General features: G+C 31.5%; 1 protein-coding gene across 3 annotated transcripts in view; it reads right to left on the bottom strand.

Annotated features, from left to right (window-relative positions):
• Positions 1–7102: 7102 nt before the first annotated feature.
• The window catches only part of LOC118199441 (charged multivesicular body protein 1a-like), a 63533-nt gene continuing 47484 nt past the window's right edge, over positions 7103–23151 (bottom strand). For all 3 annotated transcript variants that reach the window (XM_085809989.1, XM_085809987.1, XM_085809988.1), the window contains one exon: positions 7103–7458. In XM_085809989.1, the coding sequence (XP_085666115.1) occupies positions 7437–7458 (22 nt within the window). In that variant the 3' untranslated portion in view covers positions 7103–7436. The remainder of the gene's footprint in view (positions 7459–23151) is intronic.

The following is a 23151-nucleotide window of genomic DNA, read 5'->3' as shown; positions in this document are numbered from 1 at the left end:
TGACAAAATACTTAAATATTCATTAAATTATTTATAAATGTATTTGAAATAAAGAATTTATTCACTTATAAACAACTGTGAAGAAATCTAATGATTAAATGTATCTAATTTATAATGATTATAAATGTTATCTAAATATATAATAACCTTAATATTGAATTGTAAACATAAATTGAAATCCTGTTGACAAATATGTTATAAAACTATTTAAGCAAGAATTGTTCGTATTGGAAAGCAATCTGTTAAAAGCAAATGCTATGAGATGCGCACTTAAGAACGTAATAAAGAGTTTTGGAATATGTATTGTTGAAATGAAGGGTAAAAAAAAAATCTGATAAGTATAATTGAAAGAATTATTCCCTTTACATTTTATAATAACTCAGTTACAAGTTTTAAATAATACTTAAAAAAAAAAAAAAAAAAAAAAAAAAAAAAAAAAAACTTACTTTATTCCCTTTCAGAAATGTTCAGAGAAAGTCAAATACTATTTTCCTAATAATTCTCTAATTTAAAATGAACCGAATAGAGCATTAATTATAAATTGACTTACATTTTTCGATTTAAAAGAAGCCAAAAAATCATGTCATATTTAAGAAAGTATTTTAGGAAGAAGCTCTATAAATAGAAAAGAAATAATGCATAATTTTAATATTAATAATACAATAAACTTTGATCTTAATTTTTGTACCTTAACCGAATAAAATCGAATTACCTTAATTTTTTTTTCTAATGTAATTAACGAAAACTTATGAAAATATTTCATTCAAATTAAACCATTCTGAGAAAACTGTCCTGTGAAAAGTATAGCATTTAATTCCGTTCAGAATGAAATGTTGTTTAAAAATATGTTGTTTTCACATACTTAGGACTCTGAAGTGTTGTAGAAAAAGAAAATATATACATTTATATGTATATTTGCGACGTAATTACAAAATATTTACACCCGAACGCGTCAAATCCCATAGAACTCAATGGTAAATGACCCAATGTTTTGGTCACCACGTAGGGATCGCCGGTGCTTCAGAGCAGGGTACGGAGAAACTTGTTTAGGGCGACTCCTTCTTACTTCCTACCTCCATGATGCTGACCCTCATCTGGACTGTCATTGGCCAAATTCAAGCTGTTGTCCTAGCAGTGTACATTTTGCTTATATGCGTGCGAAGCCCTAGATAAAATGATCTTGTAGAGTCATTAGGTTAATGGAAGCAGAAAAGATGAAAAAAATGCAACCGCCTTCGCCGGGAATCGAACCACGGACCTCTGAAATACCGGCTCATTGTGTAGAACCACTACACCATGAAGCCACGCTAGGGAAAGCTCCGGTACTTCTTTTTATAAAACTGAACCACAATTTCAAAGAAAAAAATTTAGAATTCCTAACATTTTATTTCAACAATAATATTTTATTAAAAATCGCTTATTAAATTAAAATTTTTCTCTTTATGTTTTATTTAATTTTAATTATTTAATTACTTTAATTATTTCAATAAATAATATTTAATTAATTATCTAATAATTAATTATTGATTAAACAGCAATTTATAAACATTAATTAATTTGATAATAATTAACTATTTAATTTTAAAATTATTAATGAGTTTAATAGTCATATTATTTATTTATTTACTCCTGTTCCTCTTTGCTGACGGTCTTCCATAGGGCTCCGGCATTTCTAATTTTAGAAATTAAGCCCTGGTTATATAGAAATCTTAGGAGTGTAAGGGATTATAAGAGTGTTTTAGATAATACGGAAAATACAGTGTCTCAAAAAAGTGATGGGACACTTGTGCTTTACAAAAAGAAACTGTAATAAAATAAATTAAAAAAACATGTAAAAATTTTTTGTGGGTGTGTTTCATACTTAAATTTAGTAACAATTATTACATAACATACATTTTTTCAAAATATTAAAATATTAATTTAATAAAAATACAATTGTTTAGAAGGGAGCAAAAAATGGCTCGCATAAGTGATGGCACACTACGTACTATGCAATAAAAATCGTCTGAAATAAGCAATAAAAATATCTTTTGGGGTATTTATTTTTACTCAAAAGCAATTGGCAATAATTTATAAAATCGTCTGCAGTATTTCTCTCCAGTTTGTTTTGGAATTTTTGTGTTTTTTAGCTCTGTGCAGCTATGAATGCTAAACGAAAAGAAACTTTGCCTGAAATTTGAAAATTAGTTATTAATTTGCATATTGAACGTGGAATATCTATTAGAGAAACAGCTGAAACAGTTTTCAATATCATTAAACGATATAAAAAGAATCATATGATCCAGGATAAAAGAAGACCTGGCCGACCATCAAAACTATCCAATGGAATAAAGCGAATTATCGTTCAAAATATTAAAAAAAATCCAAGAATGAGTGCTCCTAAAATTGCTGCTGATTTACAAGCATTATATGGAGTAATTGTTAATCCTGAGACTATTAGAAAAGTAATTTGATCTGCTGGATATCACGGTAGAGCAGCCAGGAAAAAATTCTTTGTAAGTGAAAAGAATGAAAAACTCGGACTGGCTTTTGCAAAATCCAACATAAATAAGAATTCTGATTACTGGAATGAAGTTATATTTGCTGATGAGAGTAAATTTAATATATTTGGTTCTGATGGTAGAATCTTGGTGTGGAGAAAACCCAGGGAAGAATTTCGCAAACAGAACTTGGTGCCAACAGTAAAACATGGTGGAGGAGGAGTTATGGTATGGGGGTGTATGTCGTCTACTGGAGTTGGTAATCTTGTTTTTATTGACAGTATGATGGATCAGTACAAGTATATTGACATTTTAAATCAAAATTTGAAATCTTCAGCACAACAATTGTACCTTTATAACAATTTAAATTTCTATCAGGACAATGACCCTAAGCACACTGCTTTGAACGTTAGACTCTGGCTGCTGTATAACTGGCCTGAAATAATAAAAACACCACCACAATCTCCACACTTAAATCCCATAGAGAATATTTGGCAAGAATTGGAATCAAGAATTTGCAAACACACCATTTCTTCAAAACAACAATTAAAATCGGTGCTTCAAGAAGAATGGAGTAAAATCACTCCAGAAATCACAAAAAAATTAGTGGAATCCATCCCAAGAAGATTAAATCATGTTTTAAAAGGAAAAGGAAATCCAACAAAATATTAAAAACCTTTTAAAAAGTAAAATTTTTAGATAAATATTTGATGGAAAAGTAAGTGTCCCATCACTTATGTGTGCCATTTTTTGCTTCGTTCTAAACAATTGCATTTTTATTAAATTAATATTTTGAGAAAATGTATGTTATGTAATAATTGTTACTAAATTTAAGTATGAAACACACTCACAAAAATTTTTTACTGTTTTTTAAATTTATTTTACTACAGTTTCCTTTTGTAAAGCACAAGTGTCCCATCACTTTTTTGAGACACTGTATATACACTTCTGCTGAAATCTGAAGTGAATCAGTATAAGTAAGTGACTTTAAAAGAATGTGATAAGTCTATTTAAAAGTATAAGGATGTGATATTAAGAAATTTGTAGAATTTTAGTGTAATTAAATATGAATTTATTGATTTGAATCATTTTATACATATTTTTGCTTATGTAATTTTAAATGAAAATCACAATCATATATTTCTGATGGAATGTCAAAATTCATTTGTATCAAAAAATGCATGAGCAATGAAAATAAATTGAAAAATACTTTTTTATTATGTTATTACCATGGTTTTAGCAGTTATGCCTTCATGTATTCTATTAAAAAAGATTTACTTAATGCAGACAATACAGCACAAATATATTGGAAAATACCTCGTTTTACAACATTTATGTCCCTTAATTAACTTAAATATCGGTTTTCATGTTCTAATGCTTTCCATTAAGGAAAGGATGTAATGTTTACAATTATTTTGAGCATTCGTACGAATTCTGTGCATAAAATAAACATTCGCTTTAATAAAATGCTTAATCAGAAAGTATATACCCGGTATTTTATTATAATTCCCACATATAAAAGGATCATTTTGCTTTAGTTTACATTTTTCCCATTACCAAAATCATGTAGCAGACGCGCCAACCCATATGTCTTGTCACCCGGGTGACGTCACTACCAGCAACCAATGGCATGCTTTTTCCGTTGCTGGCCTAACCTTTAATATTAAAGAACCTTGCCAAAGATGAGTTAACTCGGAGAAAGCATGTGCGAACCAGTTTGGCTAACACCCAAGGTTTACTCCTCAGAAGAAACCGCCAAGTTCAGCAGAATGCATATCGGCAGATTGGAAAAGATGGAAATTCTAATAACAAGAGTGCAGAGAAATCAGAGGGTGGCGGAAAGAAAAGTCAGCGTAAAGAGGCAGTGGGGAAGCAGAATTTAAACGCAAACCGGTGATCGAGAAGGGGCGACGGTCACTGAGTGGGAAGGAAGACCCCTCAGAAATTCATTTAAATACAGTAGTGGTACAAAATCTAGCTATGCCAGAGATATATATTCTGGTAAATAATGTACCAACCACTGCACTCCTGGACACAGGGGCTCAATGTTCATTTCTGTCAGAAGATTTTTTCAGGAAGTATTTTTGTCATTACAGACTGTTTAAAGCCATGGGACAAAAAGTAATTGCCCTCTAAGACTTTACTAATTAAATAAGTGTACAGCATACGTACCTCTTTCTTTCTGAAAAACATAAGTGTAGCTTCCTGCAAATACAACTTGGAAAATTCAGCCTTTAGACCAGGGTATTATAAAAGTTTTCAAATGTCATTACAGAAATGGTGCTCAGGAAATGATGAACAGAACTGAATTTTGTGAAAATGCAAGCACTTCAGAGGAGATAAGTCAATACAGATACAGGCCATGCATATTATATTCAATGCATGGGGTTAAGCTCTTAAAAATCAGTTAAAAATTGTAGCTTTTATGCAGGAGAAGAATCAATCAAGAATTCAAAGGAACTGCAAGCTCAAACTAATGTTTCAAACATCAGTGAGGTAAGTTATGAAGATTCACTTTTATATGTATCAATATAAAAGTGATACATATAAAAGTGAATCTTATTATATAAAAGTGAATCTTTATATATATAAAAGTGAATCTTTATATTAATACACATTAGAAACAAGTACATTAAATACGTAACTTCAAAAACTATAAGTTTTTGAAGTTACGTATTTAATGTACTATAAGTTTTTGAAGTTACGTATTTAATGTACTTGTTTCTAATGTGTATTAATATAAAGAATATCACACTAATAGAAATAAATTAAACAGGCAAAATACTAAAATCATAACTATACACACAGAAATAAGTATTATAAACATGAAAAAAATATTACAAATATGAAAAAAAAAAAAAAAAAAAAAAAAAAAAAAACTAAACAAGAATTACCAGTAGGTTATTAAATTCCAATTTAAAAATTCTGCTGCGTGTGAAATAATTCAAAACAAGGATCGACACACAGTCCTACATTGCATATTTCGCACTCAAAATTCGTTGTTTGCTTTCGCTTTTCCTTGGTTATAGCGCACACAATGCATTTTCTCCTACTTTTATTACCTTTTCCATCAAAGTAAATTTTTGGAAACTGTCTCCCAGTTAGATGGAAAGGAGGAGTGTCCAATGATTTTAGACAAATTTTTAAGTTTTTACGTGAGGTCTTAGCCATAACAGAATGAAACTGAATATAATCCCTACACAATTGCCAAAACTTTTTCAAAAGACACTCAGAAATATTTCATGCTCAAATCCTGCATGACATCAAGTTTATATTAGAAAAACTTCCTGTTTTTTTAAATCGAAAGCAGCGTCCACGATGACTGGAAATTGATCAAGGAAAGACCCCCAATTGGCGGGATATCCGTTACTGATCACGTCCAATATATACATTATAAATAATTACATTATATGTAAAGTAAGTACATTATGTACCAAAATATAATGCCTGTGTCATTATATATAATGACGTATTAAATTGAGTAAGAAAAACAAAAACACTGGCTCTTTCCTGAGAAATGTGAGTAAGATGCATTACGCATTGAGAAAGCTGATAGTCTTTAAAATCTGTAATAATGTTACTTTTTAATTAACCAAGAAATCTTATGCTAAGTTTCAAAATAAATAGAAAAACAAACAAAAAAAATTCCTAACAAAATAAACAAAAACGCCTGTGCCCCTTTAATTCACTGGCACACTTACAAGGAGCCATGATTTCCAGTTTGCTTATTTCAATAAATCTCTCAAAACCAGAAGCTCAAAACTAGAAGCACAAAACGGAAACTAATGCCAGTACATAAAGGTCAAATGCCGTATGAATCAACCTATGTGAAAACAATTACCACTTAGCTCCATTTACTGGCTTTTAAAAATTCAAATAAATTGTTCCATTTTAATGCCATGTATACGCGAGGCTGGGCTGATAGGAGCAGAATCGTCGCATCCTGTATACGGGACGCTGGGCTGGTAGGAGTGGAATCATTGCATCGTGTATGCATGATCCTGGTTCTGGACGGATTAATGGAAATCGTATCTGACCTTTTAAATAATTAGCTTTTTATTACAGTACTAACATCTCATATAAAAAAAAATAATAGTTTCAAATTTTTTTATCAACAAACTTACTTGTGCAACTAGAACACACAACACTTGCTAACAAACAAGACAGAGTGAATTCTATTTCCAACTCACATATTATAACATCATAAAATATTTTTAAGCCTTTCACATATAATTTTAAATAATATAAATTATAACTTTCCAGGAAAATGCATTTTCAGCTGCATCATACAGAAAATTTCAAGAACATTACATGTTTCCATTGAAGTCTTCCAACTAGAGATATCTTATTTTTAAAAACATCCTATGCAGCATACATTCAGAATAAATTAATAAAGATGACACAATTCTTTAGAATGCAGTTTATGAATGAAAGATTACATATAAATGCAGTCTTGTAATATAACATTTTATTACACAATCTGTGTAACCTAAATGCGTTAAAAAAAGCAAATTACGAAGGAACTGTCAGTTTAAAAAGTAACAAATTTGGACACTGCACGTCAATAAAGAGAAAGGAATTAAATCAGTTCTGTTTAGTATTAAACAAAACGACAACAAAGAAACAGTACTAAAAATTTATTCTGTTACCAACATAAAAGAATGTAATACACGAGACTTTCATACAGACAATCAAGAATTCTACATGTAGAAAATTTCTTTTATAAAAGGTAGAATCAATATGAAAATAATAATAGCTGCAGTATGATTTTTTAAACAACTTTATTACAATTTATTACAGACCCATTAAGACAAATTAGTAGCTTTAAAACAATTTAGGCTCAAGATCTCCTGAAGTTCTGGGACTCAACATAAATTATATGCATAAAGAACAAGCCCTGAAAAAAGTAAACATGTCGATATTTCTTTCCAACAAGTAATTTTCAAAGAACATGATTTAATCCCTCAAAGCAGCAAGCCTAAATAGGACAAAATGAACACACATTAATTAAACATATATTAACAGTATTCTCGGGTTTCATGGCATATTTGAAAAATAATTTTAATTAAAATATTTTTTTAAGTTTTTTAACATTTTCCAATTTTAATTTGATAATTTTGGTGCACCAAAGTTTTTTTATATCATGTCTCACACTGACCTTAACAATAAACTTTCATGCACATACAATTAAATTTCTATACAGATATATAATATATATATTTAAAATATACAGGTTTGACCAGTCAAAAACATAAAAACTAAATAATCTCCATTTTTATCATTTTAAATGTTGAGCACAACTCATCTTAACTATCTAAAACCAAAAAAACATAACCAGAAAATATTTAATACCAAATTGCACATATAAAACAAAACTGAATAATTTGAAACAAAGTCTTCCAATGACATGCCTGAAAATGAGAACCATATGGGAAAATATGTAGAGTGATTACATAAGGGTAAAAAGAATTCTATGTATTCAACATGAAGAATATGGATGAAAGGTTTTTCATATCTCCAAAGCCAATAATATGAAGCAACATGCTATGTCTTTGATAATGTTACATATCTTTTGACTAAAATGATAATTAGTTTTTTAGGGCATTATAATGAAATAACCTTAAAACTGTTTAGTTTTACTTGAAAATACACTAGTTTGTTAAATTGAAGCAAAAAATGAAATGCATACCTAGTCTTACAGTTTTAAACACTGGATCAGCTGTAAGGTCGAGTTTAGAAAGTGCATTCTAAAAGGGATGTAGCTGATTATGAATCATAATCAGGCTAGGGAAGTTACAGGAATTTAACACAAATGATTTCATTATCAGAACAGCTGCCTCAATCATATACCAAGTTGCACCTTAATGCATGCGAATAATATGAATGAAAAAGTTGGATGATGCAACTTATACATAATGCTTAATGCAAGGTATAATTTCATACAACTTAATTTTTCTACAAGTTTAACTTCCAGTAGCTACTAATTGATACAGCTCATAACAAAGTTTTGTTAAATTTAATCCAAGAAGAGAAGGTATACTCTAGAGCAGTGGTCTCAAACTTGTGGCTCAAGGCCCACATGCAATGAATGCAGGAGGCAAATTTAAGTGGACTGCAAATAAATTTCCTGTAAATTAATTAGTACTATCAGACTACCTGTTAAGGCAAGAATAAGAATAAAGGTTTGCGATTTTAATGATTTTGATTCGAGTTTACATAAATTTTATTACCATCAAAAATTAATGTAATAGAACAGAAAATCAACAAATAGAGTTAGTTAATTTAAACTGCGATTTAAATCTTTTAATTTAAGATAATTAAATTAATTTTACTTTTAATTTAAATCTTTTTAATTTAAGTATTTAAAGATAAAGATTTGATTAATTTTTTTTCATACTTCTCAAGAGATAAATGCATTCAGTAATGAATTTTTCAATAAGAATAATCGGGTACTTATGTACCACCACAACAAACTTGTGCAATATGGAGATTTTTTAACGATGAAAATGTACAAGTTACTTAGCATGTGTAAGTTGGTGTTTCTTAGAAAGATTCCCAAACTATTGATATTTATAGTAAGTTTGGTATACAATATTAACATTGTAAAAGAAAACATACCTTAGCAATTTAAAATAGAAATTTGAATTATTAAATAAGGATTACGTCATACATTAAAAAATAAAACACATTCTTCTTCAAATCTTTCTGTAATTTTTTTTTTTTTTTTTTTTTTTTTTTTTTTTTTTTTTTTGCGTTACTCTTCTCCTGAAGTACACAGCAATCTGTTTTCATTAAAAAAATATCAGAGAACTGCGAAGATTCAGCTTTGTGCAATCTTCAGCAACAGCGGCTATCTAGATAACACATTTCCTCATTCTTTCCTTTAGAAAATTTTCAGCAAAATTCTATATTACTGTAGTTTCTTCCATTACTGGCAAATTCCACAAGCTCATATTTTAAAACTAAGTTTAAGACAAAAAATATTCAGTATAAAAACCAGTGGAACTTGGAATACAAGAAAATAGAACACATACAAAAATAGTGGCATCGCTTGACTGAAACGATTGTCTGAGCATGGTTGCGACAGTATGTAAGTACCAATAATCACTTTGTTTGAAAATACATTAAAACGAGAGCATTGTTTTCCCACAATAATAAGGAAAGAGATCAGGCTGTTCGGTTAGCATCTATAATTCATGATGAAGATAACGTCTAGTGATTTTTCTACAAGGCCACAAACTTTATTGAAGTTCAAATGCTGTAAGCTGTAGTAAAAAATAAAGTTTATAATTATTTGCATACAAATACACAAATTTTTTCTATATGTATTAAAAAAAATTAGTTAGTAAAAGAAAGGCAACAGGTCAATACTATTTATTCTCATGTTTGGTCCCATTTGGAGAGTTTTCATAATTTGTTAACTTTAAGTTAGTCATTTAATTGTTAATTCAGTATATTAGAATTATTTGACATGAATGTGAGTCTCAAAAATTTAATATTTAGTTGTCAATGCGTTTGAATTACAACATTCAATCAGTAGAAATTTCTCGCAGATACCAACCAACCTTTACATTTCAGGACAGAAATTGGAATTTCTTCCTTTGCTTGATAATTATTACCATTTATGAATATTGTGATAAATATTTAGAAAATAAAGTTTAAAATTTAGTTAAACAATTTTTTTCAGTTTGGTAAAAAAAGAAAACCACCCTGTCGACTGTTGTCATATCATTGCACTTGACCCAAATGCAATTTCAGTTTGAAATCACTGCTGTAGAGGATATATCAAAAGACACATTTTTAAAATAAATGAGAAATTCTACCACCACTAAAATAATCTAACACTTGGTTTATTTTACATAGCCGAATTTGCTTCAAGTAACTGATAGCTCTTCTAATTCCTGTTTGCTTTGATAGATAAATTTTATTAGTATGGAAAAGTCATATAAGCAGCAAAGTAAAATATACATATACTAAGCAAGTAAAGTATGTTTGAAACAAGACACCAAATTTACAGGCTGCCGAAACAGGTCAAAGAAATATAATTCAAGAAAAAGTAATAATAGGCCATTTATAGTATGCATGTACAAGAAAAAAAAGGTACAAGTTTAACGACAAACAGTGAAAAGATATTAAAGTTTCACGAATTAATAAAATGCTACTGAACAAACCCTCTACCTGAGGTACTCTTCTGCTGTTTATAAAACTAAAAATGTTATAACATTTTTGGTAACCAGAAGTTTTTTTCCGAAAAATATGAAAGAATTTTTAATCTGAAAAGCTTAGCAAATTTATACACAGGTAAACTTGCTAAACACAGTTTTCATAACCATTGACTAAAAGAGCTGCTAGATTCAAGAATTTGTTATAAGCTGTAACATTTTGGCAGTCGGGCACATGAATGAAGCATGAAGCTTGGCATGAATACAATTGACATACACTTAGCAAAATTCAGAAACTTATATCACGGATGTGCCACTTAATTTAATAATCTGCTATGAGCAAACATTAGAAATCTTGTAATCATGTATAGAATGGCTAGAAAATACAGCTGAAACTATGCAAAATACACAGCAGAACATCTCAAATGCATGTCAACTGCAGTTCTCAACGTTCACAGATGTTCCAAAAAATACAATTGCCATACACGTAGCAAAATTCAGAACCCTATACAGTACAAAGTCTTTAATTCAGACGTCCATAATCCGGAACTCAAAGCTACAAACTTTCTGCGCATGCACATAATACGTTTACACATGCACGTTTAATGTATAACGGGTGGTATAAGCTAGGCTAAAATTATCTAATTATCTATTTCAGTTAATGTTGCAGATTGTGTTGTTCCTTAACCTTAAGAAGTCGGCTGGTACAGCAGTTGTACCAGGAGAATGACTTTCTCAGACGCCGGCATTGGTACAACTGTCGTACCATCCATGCCCTCCCCATTTTAGAGAATCGCCTATCTGTAGATCTCTGGGTGGTCCATTGTCGCTGCTCAGAGTAGCCACTGGCTACGCATTATTTCCCTCTTCTTATCAATTTGGCTACATTTTGGCAAAAACCTCAGCTTTTGTCTCGCGCCAATATACTTGAAAATCAAATAGAGGCCATCTCTTTCTCAGTTTCATAATTTTAATGATAATTTTTTTAGTACTGACTTTTGCTATGATTAAAACGTCAGCGATTTTGCACGCTCTTTAAGCTTACCATATTTAATGTTTTTTAATCATAACAAATAAGAATAGATTAATATTTTAGATTTAATGCCCTTCTAGAAAATAGGTAAACCACTTTTAACGTTTACTTCCTTTTCATACTTATGAATAATAAGATTTTATTTTGACATTTTTTTGTGGAGTGCATAAAACCCCTAAGAACTGTTAACTCTTTCAAAGTGCTTCTATTATGTAGGCAATTTTGTCTGATTTATCAGGTGATAAATAAGAGACAATTATATGCATAATAGTTTTTGTGATTTTCATTCATTCAGTGATTGCTTTCAATGATTTTCATTGATTGTAAATTAAATAAATTCAATTTATCTTTAGACCCTCTTTTAGGATGAGATCTGCCAAAAAGTATTTAAATATCAGTAAAGCTCACGTTACTTCTAAATTGAATCAAAACATCAGTTACATTGTATAAAATTTTGGCCAGTTTTATTTGCTGAAATTCTTATACTCCTCAAGAGATAAAGGGAATTCAGAGAAGTTAATATAAAATATCTTTAAAAAAGGTTGTTATTTTGTCTGTAATAAGGTGTATGTCAACTTACTATTAAATGTATGAAAATTAGAATTGGATTACGGAAAAGCGCGCGAACGCTATCTGCTTAAGGGGATGGATGCTTTCGTGTAAACCTTTTTAAGAGAAAATTGCTCGCATTTACATTCCTGGTTGAAAACTCCACATGTAATCAACCCGTTCTTCGGGTTTGATTGGATTAATTTTGTTCGCTTACTGAATTACATCAAAGCACACAACAATTACCTGTATAAGGGGAGTTATGCCTTCGCGGAGGACTTTCTAAGAGAAGCTGGCTTGCATTTACGTCACACAAAAACCGTGAATCCAACTATTTAGCCAGGATTCAAACCCAAGCGAGCTACAAGTGTTCAGCCAGCTTTACCGCTCTACTGAAGAGCCCGTAAAAATATTGATGAAGGAAAAGCATTGAAATAACCGGTTTAATTTACTAACCTATATTTCTCAATCGACAGTACATAAATTACGCATATGAGGGAGATTATTTGTGAATAAATAAACTGTATTGAACTTTTCTCCACTATTTCATATTACGATGGAATTATTGCATTTCAAAGTTATTTCTCATGAATTAATTTTGCTCCGTTCATGATTTTTTATATTTTCAAAGAGAAAATTCCACACTTTAAATAAAAAAATACACGAGAAGATAGTTTATGCAAAATTTGGCGTAAACGGTTTTCTTAATTTTGCTTTGAAAATATTCCAGGGTAATCGTTTTCATTACTGGAAGAAATATGAAAAAAGATTTACTACATTGTGTCATCACCCAGTATGTCCTTATTCTTTTGAAAACGTGAAAGATTACTCTTTCTAAAATAAATTAGAAAATATATTATGTGCAAATAGAATATTCGTTGAAAATGAAATAGACTTCAACCTTTGGATATAACGATGGTTTTAGATGAAATTTCTATCTTTGAAAAGAAATTGATGTATAATTAATTCTTCATGAACATTTAAAACTGTTCTCAAAATTCTTTCGATGATTGCATGTATAGGTCACGGATTTTTTTCTCTGCTAACATAAACAAAAGCCAATTTTACAAAGAATAATTCTCGTTAAAGATATACCTTCTTTGCCTGATAGTCCAATGTAATATTTGTTAAAGTTAAATGATTAAACGCAACCAATGTATCTCGGATTTTGATTTTTATATTATAATAACAAAATTATCGAAAAAAGCAAATTTAAATCTCTGTTATTGTTATGTAAAGCTTTATTATTGCTGTAAGTTCATCTCAAAATCTAATTGTATTGAATCTCATTCTAATCATCTAATGGTAATAAATATTATTATTATTATTTCATTAAATTAGTCATTACCATTATTTTATTAATGAAAATATGTTATTAAAAATCACATTCCAGCCTGCAGACTTACAAATCTAGTCCGTATTTACTATATTTTGTTCTTGCTTTCTAATTTCTAATACGACAATACGCGAATATAAATGAAGAGTGAAAACAAAGTTAAAAAATTCACAAATTATTTACGAGATTGATTAGAAATAGTGAGTGAAACATAAACATTGCATACATTTTGCTCTAAATAAATTGTGCACTGGATATGCATCCAGTACTGCATATTTATTTAGAACTTCATTTAAATGAAAGCAAAATAATCATCGAAAAAATTGCAAATCTAGCAACCCCTCTACTATGGGACGTGAGCGTCCGACAAACATGTAAATTTTACTTCATCCATGGAGGGGGACTAACGACTTTTCTCATTAGGAAAATGTCAAAGAGGGGGGCAAAACTGTTTCGGATCGCGCTGGTCTGAAGGCTATATTATGAGAATTTTGGCCTGGTTTTAGAAGGTTAATCTTCTAATTGGATCCGGCTTATTAATTTTTGCAGACTGTTAGAGCAATTTTATAAAACGTAAGCTTGAACTTTTGATTATGTAAAAAAGAGTTTCCGATTCTGGAGCTGCCAAAAGATCTACAAAGCGAAAGCATGTTTCGATGTCCATCAAACAAAAAGTGCAATTGCTACAAAAAATGGATAAAAACACGAAGAAAATGACAGAGAGGTTAGTGAAAATGAAAAAATTTCAATTGATAAGTTACTCAGTATTCTTGGCACAGCAATTACAGGATTTGAACAGCGGAAGTTTGTGACTGAACAAGAAATTATGTATGTTTATAGAATTAAAGAGAAAGTATTAGCACATCAAACGAAGCAACTTAAACAACTTACATTGAAAGAAATGTTTAATAAAGTAAACAAATAAATATAAAGCTCTTTTTTTTTGTAAATTTTGATACCCTTTAGATCATAATTGCTCTTTATTTCATAAATTACGATTTCATATTTTTAATTTTATAATTTCTGCATGCCATCTTATCAGATTTTGCCATCTTATCATCTTATCAGATTGATGATCTATAATCCGGAAAAACCCCTAATCCAGAATCGCCGAATTCCCGACGAGTCCAAATTAAAAACTTTGTACTGTATAAAGGATGTGCCACTTAATAATTTACTATGAGCAAACATTCAGAAACAACACCAAGTGCTTTTGAATCATTAAAAATTGCTTGATGTGCATAATCAGAAGCAGTTGTAGCTCATGTTCTGCTGTCGTGATATTTAATAAGATTGTTTGCATGTAATAAGATTTGCACTGTATGGCAACAGTGGAAATGTTTTCCCTGTTCATTACAACATGTTATTCTTGTCTGCACATAGTTGTTGGCAGATTGCTAGGCCTGTCGAATTCATTTTGCAGGAAGGTGAAATGTTACACGAGAGTAGCAACAGATATCTGCACAGAATTACACCAAACATTCATATTGTATGAAACTTGTGGATATGTGGGCTTTGAAAGGGTAGTGAACTGCAGGATTTCATGTTAATTTTTCAACAGTAGTTGAGCAATTTATATATATTGCTCGACTGTTGTTGAATATTGCATGAATATATGAATCCTGTTAAATATTGCATGAATTTGAAAAATGTCAAAATGTTTGATATATTATGAAATTGAATAAATACAGAAGAAAATACACCAAAGACATTTTTCTTGTTAATGATGATTTGATTGGGATTCTCGTAAATGAAACAAATAAATATGCCAATCAAGCCTTTGCAGACATTATGCGACTTCTGAGGCTAATCAGTTTATTCTGGAGGCACCTAACAGGCAGTTAGGCGTTACCTCGTATGAAAGAGAGACAATTTACATTTATAATTTCTTCGGGATTAAACCTGGGCCCTTCAGTAATGCAATTGGAGTCACTAACCATATTCCATTTGGGTGGCAAAATTATGTAAATTACATGAAATAATTGCATATTTATAGATAAAATTTGAAACTGCATTTGCTTCAGATAAAAATATAAGTAAAGACTGAAGCTTATTATTACTCAAAGGAAGACTCAATAGGAAGCAATACATTCCCATGAAAAAGTCTGAATTTGCCATAAAATCAAGCATTTTATCAGCATTAAGTTACATTTGGTATTTTCTACTTTATGTTGGGAAGAGTTCCTGGAATATATATTATAGAGTAGCGATTGAAACTGTTTTGTCCCTGATGAATATTTCATTTGAAAAAGGTGTTACTGTCAACAACTTTCTCCACACCTTGCTGATTATTTACTTACACATAAAAAATATATATGGAAATTTATGACTAATAGAGAGGATTTCCCATGCAAATTCAGAAGCCCAAAATTTAAAAAAAGGAGTAATAAACGCTTCTAAAAGAGGCAATGTAATGATTCTAAAATGACAAAATACGAAAACCTTTTGTGTATTGAGTACAGTGAGTAAATCCATCTTCATGCAGTGCAAAACTGAAAAACTGTATAGCAGTAGTAAAGCTTCAGGTGATCGTTGAATACAATCACATGATGGGAGGTTTAACTGAGCTGACCAGGAATAGTATCATTATGAAAGCATCCCCAAACAACAAAGAAAATATTAAAGTTTCAATATCTGTTGAAATTTACTCAATATATTGTGTTTAAAAAAGTTACAGGAAAATATTAAAAAACAAACTTTTTAAAAGATATCTACAGTCAAAAGCATGAAACATTCAACAAGTTTAAAGAAATATGCAATTAGCAGCTCAGCATTTTACCTCACATATTACCCCAAATCCAACATAAAGGAATTGTTTATGTATGCACTAATGTACACTAATCGAATCAATGAATGGTGCTGCCTATGTATCTAACTATGAAATCTAACGACGTATCTAAATGCCACATCTAAATTTCTGCAAACGGTGGTTCAGTTATAATTCTATGATCAAATACTCAATCTAATTTTAAAGGGATTTATTAAATACTAAGCAAATTAATCTAATCTAGAATCGAATCTAATGTTACATCTCATGAGCAGCGTTCGAGCTGCGTCATAACAAATTGAAAGTCAAGTTCTCACTGTTGCCATTCTGAGGCAGAGAAAAGTTTGTTTGAACACCCGAATGAAGAGATTTTTTGTGATAATAATCTATGAGTAATTCAGTGAAATGATGTCCTTTGGGTAAAAGAAGTTGATGTTTCTGGTCTGAAATATTGGAGAAACGTAGTCTCCCACCAACTCGTAAAAGTTCACCTTCATCAAGAAATACATTTAAGGATAAAATCTTACTATTACTTGGAACTGATCATTTTGACTGCACGCACTTAATTTCAGGTTGAAATTCAGAATGCTGTACACATTTGACTAACACCTATAGTGGTTTCACTAGGAATGTTCATACTTTCCTTATCCGAATGTTCGAGTTTGTGTAATTCTCTCAATTTTTTCCTTGCTCTAAATTGCAACAGTTGGATTTTTTCTTCATATTCTAGAGCAGATGAAACTTCAAGTTCAAATTCATCATCTGCAACCTTCAAATTCCTTTCTATTTGAGTGTTTAAATCACTCAGAGTTTTTGCTTTTTCGTTTAATATGTCTAAAGTTTCTTCTATTACGTTTATGCTAACATCATCTTTGCTTAGTTCTGTCTCAATTTTCTTCAGTACCTTGGACACTGCGGTCCTTAATACTTTGTGTTTTGATTTAAGCTTAGCGACAGGATCTTCCATAATTACTTTAAAATAGAAAACTTATCCTACCAGTTTGCAGGTTTCGCACACTTCACACCGTGCTAATCCATACTTAAAAATTCATATTTTCGAACATTAGCCAGCTTCCCGGCATGTAGCACCATAAAATGTTTATGTACGCACTAATGTACACTAATCGAATCAACAAATGGCTCTGCCTATGCATCTAACTATGAAATCTAATGACGTATCTAAATGCCACATCTAAATTTCTGAAAGCGGTGGTTCAATTATAATTCTATGATCAAATACTCAATCTAGTTTTAAAGGGATTTATTAAATACTAAGCAAATTAATCTAATCTAATGTTACATCTCATGAACAGCGTTCGAGCTGCGTCATAACAAATCGAAAGTCAAGTTCTCACTGTTGCCATTCTGAGGCAGAGAAAAGTTTGTTTCTAATCAAACCGGAACATCAGCAGAGTGAAAGTTTCTAGTCAAACCGGAACAGGAACCATGACAAAGATCAGCAGTATGTAGCTCTGAAATACATACAAATTACGAGAAAAGAAAAGAGAGGAGAACACGCTGCAAGGACTGAAATATGATTTTAAGCATGGAAGCTTGGATTAAAACATATCATATGCAATATAGTTATTTAAGTTCTTTATTGTCATATTACAATACACCAAATATATGCTATCTTGTGTCAAACGTGATAAACACATCTCCCACATAATGTACAACTGGCTACTTTTATATTAATTGCTTTACTTTCTTTTCATATTCTTTTACATTTTGAATCTACCTAAAAATACTATTTTCCCATGATTATAATCAAAATTAAAAAAAAAAAAAAAAAAGACTTGCAGTCAAAGGGTTAAGTATGGAAAAGAGGTGATAATGGACTGTAAATTTCTGCAAACGGTGGTTCAGTTATAATTCTATGATCAAATACTCAATCTAATTTTAAAGGGATTTATTAAATACTAAGCAAATTAATCTAATCTAGAATCGAATCTAATGTTACATCTCATGAGCAGCGTTCGAGCTGCGTCATAACAAATTGAAAGTCAAGTTCTCACTGTTGCCATTCTGAGGCAGAGAAAAGTTTGTTTCTAATCAAACCGGAACATCGGCAGAGTGAAAGCTTCTAGTCAAACCGGAACATCCCGGCCCCCGTTGGACGATTGTCCAACATCATTTGGAAATGGGAGTGGACTAATATTGGAGACGGCTCGACGAAAGATTCCATTTGAAGTTCTGACGTCTACGACTCGTACTAGTCCATCTGGACCAGGAAAGATCTCCTCAATGCGACCTAGTGTCCATTTCATGGGTGTCTTGTTTTTATCCTTTAACAAGACTGGTTGTCCTGCCTTGAGATTGGATTTAACTTGATTCCATTTCGAACGGTTCTGCAAATGATTAAGATATTCCACGCTCCAGTGGTTCCAGAAATTAGCTCTAAGTTTTTGAATTAAGATCCATCTAGAAGACAAGGTCAAAGAATATACAGAATCATTCGGTTCTGGTATCGACAAAAGTGGAGCTCCTATTAGGAAATGACCTGGAGTCAAAGGCTGAAGATCTGTTGGATCAGCCGAAATAGGTGATAGAGGTCGAGAGTTCAAGCAAGCTTCTATTTGTGCAATTAATGTATTCAAAGTTTAAAATTATCGTTTTCACGACCTTTGTCAAATTTCTCTTCATTGATTTTATATTAGCCCCCCATCATTTGGTTTAAGGTTTGGTTCCTTGTCCGAAAGCACGTCATGCATTTATTTATAAAGCGTCTAACTCTGTTTTGTCTGGAAAGTAACCAGTATAATTGTCTAATAAGAGAAAGTGTTGTTTGAACACCCGAATGAAGAGATTTTTTGTGATAATAATCTATGAGTAATTCAGTGAAATGATGTCCTTTGGGTAAAAGAAGTTGATGTTTCTGGTCTGAAATATTGGAGAAACGTAGTCTCCCACCAACTCGTAAAAGTTCACCTTCATCAAGAAATACATTTAAGGATAAAATCTTACTATTACTTGGAACTGATCATTTTGACTGCACGCACTTAATTTCAGGTTGAAATTCAGAATGCTGTACACATTTGACTAACACCTTTGTTGCATTCTGTAGTTCAGAAGCACTCAAAAAACTTTCTTTTCTTAATGGTGGATTGGTTCTACAGTTGTTCGCAAACCTTAAACAACATGCAGCAGTTCTAATCAATTTGCTACATGACGAATACCTTTTAATGAATTCGTTCTCAATGGAATTTTCACCTGTGACTGTTGAGTTCACTACAGCGCCCCTTTGAAGTTCAAGCTCTTCATTATCTTTGAAATCTCTTACTGATTCTGCAAGTTTAGGCCACGAATTGATGCTCTGTAATAGCCATTTCGGTCCTTGCCACTCCATGTCACTATTTCGTAGTTCAGACAACATTATTTCTTTCGTGGAATTTGTCTTCGTTCCTCTGGTTAGCATATTAGCCGGATTTTCATCTCCAGGGCTATAATTCCAGGACTCAGGTGATGTTTTCTCTTGTATTTCCATTACTCGATGTTGGATGACTGGCTTCCATTTATTGAAATCGCCCCTTATCCAATGTAACATAACAGAAGAGTCTGACCAAAAATATACATTAATCTGGAGTCTTTTCTCTAATTGTTCTTTCACATTTGAGGCTAATCTTGCTCCAATGAGCGCCCCCATCAGCTCTAATCTTGGAAGGGGCAGCTTCTTCAGTGGAGCTACTCTGGTTTTGGAAATGACAAAACTACTTCCTATTTCACTGTCCGTCATGACATATCACAGGTATATCACAGCTCCATATACCTCCTGACTTGTGTCGGTAAAGCAATGCATTTGAATATCTCCATTTAGACTTGTTAGTCTTTCGGAAGTAATGTCGTGGAATGTTTTTACATCCTGAATCGCTGACAGTTCATTAGTCCATTTTTTCATTCTGTTTTCAAAGTTCAATGGTAACGGATTAGCCCAATCTACGCCAAGTTGCCAAATTTCCTGCATTAGTATTTTTGCCCTAATAGTGAAGGTACTTATAAATCCAATGGGATCGTAAAGCTTTCCAATGGTTTTAAGAACTTCTCCTTTTGTCATTAGCTTTGTTTTCCCTTGAGCTTATCTAGTTAGATTTTGTGATTCTATCTTCAGAAGGTCTTCCTAGTAATTCCATTTATATCCCAACACCTTCTGTTCTAGAACTTTCTGGATTTCACCACTTTCGTATTCTTCAAGAACTTCCTGCAGATTTCCACAATTTGTTTTCCATTTTCGCATGTTGAAACCAGCAGCCTTCAATATATATCTAATATCTTCATATATGAGTTTAGCTTAGTTTTTGTCTTCATCTCCACCTATTATTAAATCATGTACGTATAAACATTCGTTCAATAGTTTAACTGCTTTCTGATTTGTTTCATTAAAAGTATTTACATGATGTTTGATAGAAGCGGCAAGCAAAAATGAGCTGGATGTAGTCCAAACAAAACGCGAGTCATCCTAAGTATTTTCGTGTTAGGTTTCCCATCCTTATCTGTAAGGTTATTTGCCCACAAAAATCTTACAGCATCCCTATCTTCAGGTGACAGAGAAATCTGGATAAAGGCTTGTTCAATGTCAGCAGTAAATGCTATGCTATGTGTTCGAAATTGTATTAATATCTCTAACAATGATGGATTTAAATTAGGACCGGAATAGAGACAATCGTTTAAAGAATATTCGTTTTTCGAATGGCTGGATGCATCAAATACAACTCTCACAGGTTTGTCAGGTCGAATAACTGGCTGGTGAGGCATGTAATAAATTCTTCCTGTTTCTTCAGAACTTGGATCAATTTCCTCAGCTATACCCATTTTTAAATGCTGTTCTATAACTGAGTGGTACTGCTGATGAAGCAGTGGACCATTTCTCAACCTTTTAACCAGTTTATTAAAGCGAACTTCTGCATTTATGTAATTCATTTTTAATTCAGACGAATTTTCATTCCAAGGGAGTTTAACCTCATATCGCTTTTCTTTAAATTTGATAGTTCTGTTAAAATTCTCTAAAATGTCATTATCTAGTCTACTAATTTCCTTCCCTTGTTCAATTCCCAATGTTTCTAATTCCCAAAACTACTTTAACTGTGTTGAGACCAATTTGTCGTCAACAATAATGTCCATGTTTAACAATTCACCGTTAGAATCAGCCCGACCTTGAAGGCACCATCCAAATATTGTTTCGGAAGCTATTAAGTTTATTTTTAAAACGTTTAAGGTCTACCAGTTATTACTTCATGATAGTAATCTGCTCCGATCAAAACCGCAATGTTTTTGTCACTGAATTCACAAGAATCAGCTAACTGCAATCCTATTAACTCTTTGTTAATTTTAGAAACTGGGATATCAGGGAAAGGTGAATTAGTTGCACATATTTGGTTAGATTCTAAAGCTTCAATTTCTATATTTAGGGATGGTTCACTTTTGTTTTCGAGTTTGACTTTCACAACATTGTAAGTTTGTTCTGTTGCCTGGTTAACCCCAAAGGCAAATACGGACAAAGTGTCCTTTCGAATAACAGGTAACTTACACTTTTCTGAAATGTCCCGAATTATAAAACTTCTCATCGATCCACTGTCTAATAGAATATAAACTGGTTCTAAATTATCCTTATCAAAAAATGGATGTATCATCATAGTGCACGTTTGTAGCAACGCACTGCAGAAAGTTTTGGTTTTTAATTGACTAATCTGAACATCTTCTTTACTGGATGGAATTGTCGACACGACCTTGTTTTTCTCCGATTTGGTTTTGAGTTGGAAACAAATAGACCTATTGTGTTTTTTATTACATATTTTGCACATTTTTCTTTCCTTGCACTGCTTTATTTTATGCTGAGATTTAAGAGACAAAAAACATGAGGCTTGAGATTTCAAAATATTTCTTTTCTCCTCTACGGTTATAATTTCACAGCGCTCCAAATCGGGTAGTTCATCACAATTTACTGCTAGCGACTGGAGCAACATATTCATACATTTTAGCCGAACTTTTTTCAAACTGTTTACTGCACTTGCTGTTTACATTATCGTGAGTGGAGTGGAGACGATCGCTTAATTTATGCCTCCAGTTATGAATCATTTCCGCTCAGTTTTTTGTTTTTCTTTCTCTACTGTCATTTAACTGCGTAGCTTTTTCGCGGCTTACTATTTCTTTACGAATAAATTCCATTAATTCGTTAACGTTCAATGTTTGGTCACTGTTTCTACTGCGACTGTATTCTAATGTAATCTCTGATGGAATTAATTTTAACAATATTGGGCAAAGGAAACTACCGTCAGTTTCTGATACCACGTTCATTGACTTTAAGCATCTAATTTCAGTTTCACACTGATCATATTAATTCTTAAGATTTTCTATATCCCTTACATTTTTAACAGGGAAAATATTTAACAGTTTAATCATGTGAGCATTTATTACCAAATCTTTTCTCCCTAAACTATTAATTAACAATCCTATAGCTGAACTGTAGTTCTCATTTGTAAGCAAAAGTCCAGAAACAGCATTATAAGCTACCCCACTTAGTAATGACTTCAAGTAACTGATCTTATTTACTTTCGATAATGAGTCATTGTTATGGATAGCTGCCTCGAATTGACTCCAAAATTCCTGCCAATTGCTAGAATCACCAAAAAATTTAGAGATAGTCAATTTTGGAAGGCGAATAAATTTATTACTTTCAAGTTTGGAATCTATAGTGGTTTCACTAGGAATGTTCATACTTTCCTTATCCGAATGTTCGAGTTTGTGTAATTCTCTCAATTTTTTCCTTGCTCTAAATTGCAACAGTTGGATTTTTTCTTCATATTCTAGAGCAGATGAAACTTCAAGTTCAA

Source organism: Stegodyphus dumicola, chromosome X2 (assembly GCF_044657685.1).
Source record: "Stegodyphus dumicola isolate Sdum_Otavi_A_Nest chromosome X2, ASM4465768v1".
NCBI lineage: Eukaryota > Metazoa > Arthropoda > Arachnida > Araneae > Eresidae > Stegodyphus > Stegodyphus dumicola.
The sequence above is the reverse complement of the archived record's forward strand: the minus strand, read 5'-3'. Positions and strand labels throughout refer to the sequence as shown.